The sequence below is a fragment of the Nematolebias whitei genome, chromosome 8, assembly GCF_014905685.2.
Source record: "Nematolebias whitei isolate Nwh7 chromosome 8, NemWhi1, whole genome shotgun sequence".
Classification (NCBI taxonomy): Eukaryota; Metazoa; Chordata; class Actinopteri; order Cyprinodontiformes; family Rivulidae; genus Nematolebias; species Nematolebias whitei.
The window spans coordinates 35,209,745-35,216,340 of record NC_056505.1 but is presented as its reverse complement, the minus strand read 5'-3'; the positions used below and the strand labels follow the sequence as shown (position 1 = coordinate 35,216,340).

At 44.3% G+C, this 6,596-nt stretch overlaps 1 protein-coding gene across 1 annotated transcript in view; it reads left to right on the top strand.

Moving 5' to 3' along the window:
* arvcfb (ARVCF delta catenin family member b) overlaps window positions 1-6,596 on the top strand; it is a gene marked incomplete in the record, with an annotated part of 179,365 nt that overhangs the window by 170,349 nt on the left and 2,420 nt on the right. Inside the window, 2 exon segments of the mRNA XM_037681242.1 lie at window positions 1,823-1,914; window positions 4,143-4,255. Of these exon segments, the coding sequence (XP_037537170.1) occupies window positions 1,823-1,914; window positions 4,143-4,244 (194 nt within the window).

Here is a 6,596-nt window from a genome sequence, read left to right as displayed (position 1 = left end):
TATATATATATATATATACTTTGTATGCAACGCTGCCTCCTCTTCCTCCCCGGGGCTGTCGGAGTCCTCCTCTGCGTCAGCTGCAGCTCCAGCTAACATCCTTGCCTTTCTGAACTCCGACTGGATCGTTTCTTTGGTGACTGATGTCCAGGCTTTATCGATCCAGCCGAGGACCTGCTGGAACGTCACGTGACGCATCCGTCCGGTAGCCGTGAAGCTGTGCTCTCCGTCCACCATCCACTGTTCCCAAAGGCGGCGCAGAGCTGCTTTGAAGCTCCGATTCACAGAAATGTCTAGAGGCTGCAGCACTTTTGTCAAGCCTCCCGGGATGATGGCAGGGATGGAGTTGCACAATTTAATTTTATCTTTAAATTGTGGCGTGATGTGCGCACGCATGCTGTCCATCACCAGCGGGGCTTTTTTTGCTCTAAAAATCCTTCTGGCCACTTCGTGTAGCACTTCATCATGTAGTGAAGTTACCTCTAACACCGAAGCTTCAAAGCACGCTTCAAACTCTACAGGGTAGTTATGGTGAAGCAGTGGGCCAGAGCTTGCTTCATGTGACGTCACCGATGACGTGTGAACCACTTCACTGCTTCATTCAGACCGAGTCAGCTGACTGCTTCGAGTTGACAGGCGGAGTTTCAAACATTTGGCGTGATTCAGTGTATTTAAGATGCTCAAGCCCCGCCTCACATCCCCGTTCTTCACGTATTATACGTTACGAACAGCTCTTGTTTTTTTTTATATTCAGACAGTGGTTAATTTGAGCCGGATCCTGTCAGAACAAGATCCTGGAACTCTATAATTTTGAACGCTCTTATCCGCCCACTCCACCCCTAAAAAGTCCAAAGTCATTGCGCATTTTTATTATTTATTAAAAGTACAACAAGTGGATGTTCTGTCCGCGCCAACAACCTGTTAAAAGACACCAAAATGCAGGAAATAGCATCTCTTATTCCATATTTTCTGGGGGAGGATCTACCCCCCCCCCCCCCCCCCGCGCGCCTCTACAGTTCACATTGTTTTTAAATTAGCCTATTATTGTTAGTTAGAATCTTTAATGAGGTACTAAAAACACATGTACAACACACATATACACATAAGTGCTATTATTTACGCAAGAGGTGCATCACATTCGCAGGGCTTCAGTTGGTGCAACAATCGCTACTGCCAGTAAATGTCACCCAAGGGAATTGAATGAAGCTTCGGGTAGTGAACCACTTTATGACACAATGGTTCAAAATGATTCTATGCTTCAAAAAGCCTCATTTTGACATCACTATCATAATGTCTGTGTCCATCCACCCCTTCTCATTAACTGTCACAACCACGCACGAGGGAAACTCCTCCTTCGGCATGGTTTTATGCCTACAGGTATACCGGTAGTCGTCAAAAGCTTAGAGGGCCCTCTAAAATGGTACGGCACTATTTTTCAGTCAGAATGAATGGAAACGATCATATCTCAGCCAAAAATTGGTCTAAAAATATGGAAAAAAATCCATAAATACGTCGCTTCGCCGTACAAGTCGCAGGGCGTGCAAATTACACAAAAAATTGACTTATACAATGTAAAATACGGTATAAATGTGTATATATATATATATATATATATATATATATATATATATATACTGTATAATTTACTTGGTTCAGAACCTGCTGAAAGACTGAATGAACAGTGTGGATGCATGAGAAGGGATATTTTCAGTTTTTAATTGTCCTGAGCACCTTTTCTTGCACTTTGCAACAAAAGATCTGTGTTTTTCCTGTTAGTCAGAGTCAGAGGCATTAATTGATCTTTGTTCTCTGACCTCATTAGATGGTTACACCACCATTGACCAGAGGGCCAAGGAGTGCAAATATAAAACAGACGACGGCTCAGCCGACCCAACAGAACGGGAACCATTAAAGGTAAAATCGACCTCCTCTGATCTCATCCAGGGTTCAGGACACGAAAGATTAAATAATGACTTCATGTGGAAAAGCACCGTCACATTCCTTCCGTGTGTGTTTCTGTCGTTGCCGCTCTGTGACTTCTGCGGTGGCCTCTCATTAGAGGCTCTTAATGTTATCGACTCTGTGAAGAGGCTGCGAGTTGTCGTTCTGTTACTGTTGCCTCGCTCTCAGATCTGGGAGCCAGCAGTTAATTGAGTGTAAGCTTTTGGTGTCTGTGAGGTAATTAATCTGAGGCTGATTAAAAGAAATGCCAACACAGGCGCACTTCTTGCAGACGAGCCCCGTTTCAGAACGGAGGGGAATTATCACGAGGCTGTGTGCTGATTATGCAGCAGCCACGGTGTGCTGTCGAGCCGAGTGGCAATCCAGCCTCCAAGTGGAGTCACAAGATAATGTCCTCAGAGGGTGTTTGACATGTCAGATGTCTTTCAAGTACTTCTTGGTTGTTGAGTTTTCATCTACTAAATTGTGTGGTGGATGGAAATTACTGCTCGGCACTCTGAAATGCAAACAGTAATGAAGTTGCTTGTGAGATATATTTCCTTCTCTGTGCAGGTTTAAAGTCCCTTCGTAAACAATTGCTGTGCCAATATCAGTTCAATCAATTTAGGCCGGTAAACAATCCAGTGAATGGTTTAGTTTTTCTATATTAACCTGAATTTAGATATTTTATCAGAGAACATATTTACTATTTACAGTTTAAAGTGGTGGTGTCCCGAGTGGAACCCGGCTCAATACCAGCCTCAAATACTCGTTCTTGTACTTATAAAAACACTCCAGCGCTCAAGACCAATACCACTTTTATGGTCGGTGACATCATTTCCTCTTTAAGTGCATCAACAATCAAAAGCAAAAAAGATAAATTTCTTTTACACAGGTTGGTCACCTGGAGACACTATTGGCTAATTTTCAAGAGAGAGCTGTTATACAAAAATAAATCAACTATTAGTGTAAAATATACACATCAATACAAGCATATCAAAACTTTCAAATGAAATCTACACTGACATAAATGTAATCGTAAAGCTCAGAAACAGGAGCAAGTGTTTATGGAGGTGACCTCCAATTCTTCCGTTCAAAGTTCAGGATGTCCTTGAGATACTTTAAGATAAATACAGGTCGTGTTAAGACGACAGACTTGTATTCTGTATAAAAGAAATACAAAAAAAAGCGTTGAAAACCTAGTATTAGGTTTAAAGAGTTGGGCGTGACTCTGAAATGTAGCGTGATGGTAGCACCCATCAAAGCATCTGAACGGCACGTGGACAGTTTGTTGTTGCAGTCTCCAGTAAAATAGAAGTTTAAGTTTTATTGCTCTTTTGGCGTCTGACACGTGCTCTGCTGCAGCTCGAACTACACCAGAACAGTTTGTGCATGTACAAACTCACCAACAGTCTGGTTTTAACTCTGAGACACGGTGTTTGCATAAACTATGAAAGGTCTCGCATCAGAGCACGGAGGTTTCTGGTCATGTGTGTACAGACGTGTCCAGTTTCTCACCAACTTACCCACTTCCACCGTCACTTTAAAAACAAACATACAGGATTTATGAAACGTATAAAACAGCAGCTTAAATGATAAGAAAACATGGATCCCAGTTGGATCCAAATCAGAGGTGTTGTTGTTGTTTGTCACATTTTTCATGCTGATTTATTGAGCTGTCACGATTTGTCAGTTTGTTTGTTTGTTTTTCAGGCAGGTTTGAAATGTCAGCTGAGGAATAAATGGTTTGATGAAAAGATGTTTATGAAGATTCTCAGACATTTATTGAACTAAGTAGATTTAGCTATCATACTTTTTATCAGACAGGCAAGTGTTTGTTGTACTGGAGAGGTGGAGGTGCTCGCTCCCATCAGACTGTCGGGTATTTCAGTCAGCTCACTAACTCCAGACAGGTCACCCCAGCAGGAAGGGGTGCTCGTCATCATTTACCAAGCCGCCATCCGTGTTTCCTGGAGCTGATCCTCGACCTGCTCTGACTGCAGCTCGGTCCTTCAAACTTCTCTATTTCGATTTGCATGTGTTTGTAATCTTTCTGCCTTCTTACCAAAGCTTTTCCTAAAAGATATTATTGCTGGCTTCTCTGATCCTGGATGTGTGTGTGTAAACGTATATGACAAATACATTGACCCCTTGTTGTTTTGCTGTGTTTTTTTTCCTAACCTGTCCCCCTGTGGCTACAGAATGACACAAATAGGAAGCACTATATTAGGAGTAACAGGCCTGCGGTCAGTCTGGTGGACGCTTGTGATGTTAAGCCCCAGCCTGTTGACTCCTGGGTCTAAATGCATGCATGGTAGGTCTGCAACAAACAAGTCAACGCACAAACCAAAGTAACTTCCTGCACCCTCTGAGTGATTGTGCATCCTTTTATTTTCTATTACTTGTTCATTTCTGGTTCTTTTCCCCCTTTTGCATCCCCACACTTTGCCATGTAGTCCTGCTGCCACCCTTAAAGCAATCAGCTGGAGAAGTCACTGAAACACACCCCCAACTCACCCCCAGAATGATTTAAGATTTATTGTTTTGCTTCAGTGAATAAAATCAAAGACGGTGATTTAAAACGTGCAAATGTGCAATGCAGTGCAGCTAACATCCAGCTGCCACTGCGCCTGACGCTGCTGCTCAGGGAGATCGACTTGGAAATTCACAAACACAGCTTATCCACCCAATGACACACTCTGGTCTCCGTTTTCAACTTGGCTCCGCCTGCTTCGTTTAAATGTATGCCCAGCACCTCGCTCGCTGCTTCCCCCGACAGCTGATGCTGGAATTGGAGGCGAATGACGAAGAGGAGTCATTCTTCTGCACTATAAACACGTCCTCTGGGGACTCGGGTGTCCTTTATTGAAAAGCTGTAGTGAAGAAGAAAAAGAAAGCTATGTGCACATGCTCACGTTTTATTTGTCACACTTCCAGGGTAAAGCAGTAGTTTAAGCCAGTGATTTATGTATTCAGATGATGGAAGCAGACATGATGTATTGCAGTAATTTGAAAGGTACATTTTGAGGTTGTTGAACAGAAAATTTAGTTTATAATAATTTCAGTTTATAGCAGCAGTGTCAAACTTCATTCCATCCATTCATCCATCATCTTCCGCTTGTTTCGAAGTCAGGTCGAGGGGGCAGCAGCTTTAGCAGGGAGGTCCAGGCATCTCTTTCCACTGACACTTCTTCCAGCTCTTCTGGGAGGACTCAAGGCGTTCCCAGGCCAACCGAGAGACATAGTCTCTCCAGCATGTTCTGGGTCTTCCCTGGGGTCTTCTCCCATTTGGACATGCCTGAAGCAGCTCCCTAGGGAGGCGCCCAGGAAGCATCTTTACCACATGCCCGAACCACCTCAACTGGCTCCTCTCGATGTGGAGGAGCAGCGGTTCTTCTCAGAGTGTCTCCTGATAGCTGCCCTGCAGAGGAAACTCATTTCAACCACCTGCATCTGTGATCTCATTCTTTCAGTCACTACCCAAAGTTTGTGACCATAGGTGAGGGTAAGAACGTAGACTGACCAGTAAACAGAGAGCTTTGCCTTCCAGCTCAGATCCCTCTTGACCACAGCAGACCGGTACAGAGTCTGCAATACTGTGGATGCTGCACCAGTCTCACGCTCCATTCTTCCCTCACTCATGAACAAAATGAGATACTTGAACTCCTCCACTTGAGGCAGAACCTCACCCTCTACCTGAAGAGAGCAATCCACCTTTTTCCGATTGAGGACCATGGCCTCAGATTTGGAGGTGCTGATTCTCATCCCAGTTGCTTCACACTCGGCTGCGAACCACTTCAATGAGAGCTGAAGATCACGGCACGATGACGCCAACTGGACCACATCATCTGCAAAGAGCAGAGATGGAATCCTGATGCCAACAAACCGAAACCCCTCCGCCCCTGGATGCACCGAGAAATTCTGTCCATAAAAGTTATGGACAGAATCTGTGACAACGGGCAGCCCTGGTGGAGTCCAACTCCCACCCTGAAGGAGTCTGACTTACTACCGGCAATGTGAACCAAACTCTCACCGCTTGTATAGGGACCGAACAGCCTGTAACAACCGACCCCCAATCCCATACTCACGGAGCACCCCCCACTGTCAAACGCCTTCTCCAAGTCCACAACACACATGTAGACCTAATGGGTAAACTCCAGTGACCCTTTGAGGACCCTAGTGAGGGTAAAGAGCTGGTCCAGTGTTCCACGGCCAGGAACCTACATTGTTCCTCTTCAAACTCTGTTACATGTGAAAATTCAAACCAAAAGCCACTAAAATCTCCTAAATGCTGCCTCTCTGCATCTAAGATAAGATCATCTTTTAAGTTATTTGATATCTTAAAGCCCCTTACACAAATATTTTATAGATTTTCTGTGCTCCAACGTTTTTAGCCCCAACACATGACTTTCTCCAAGCTGGTCTGGGTGAGCGTGTCTACCTGTCCTGTCGCCTGCATGTATCTTCTATCAGACTCCTTTGCCTTTGATTTTCATCCCAAATCATCTTTTTTTAGTGGCCATCCATTCACTCCTCAGTTCCATCCATCAGGAAATGCCTCATGCTGTGATAACGTAAGAGAGTTTTAGTGTTCACTGGGGTTTTGCCTCTTTGGTAGAGAGTGGGGATAAAAGCTGTGAATGAAGCATCAGGTA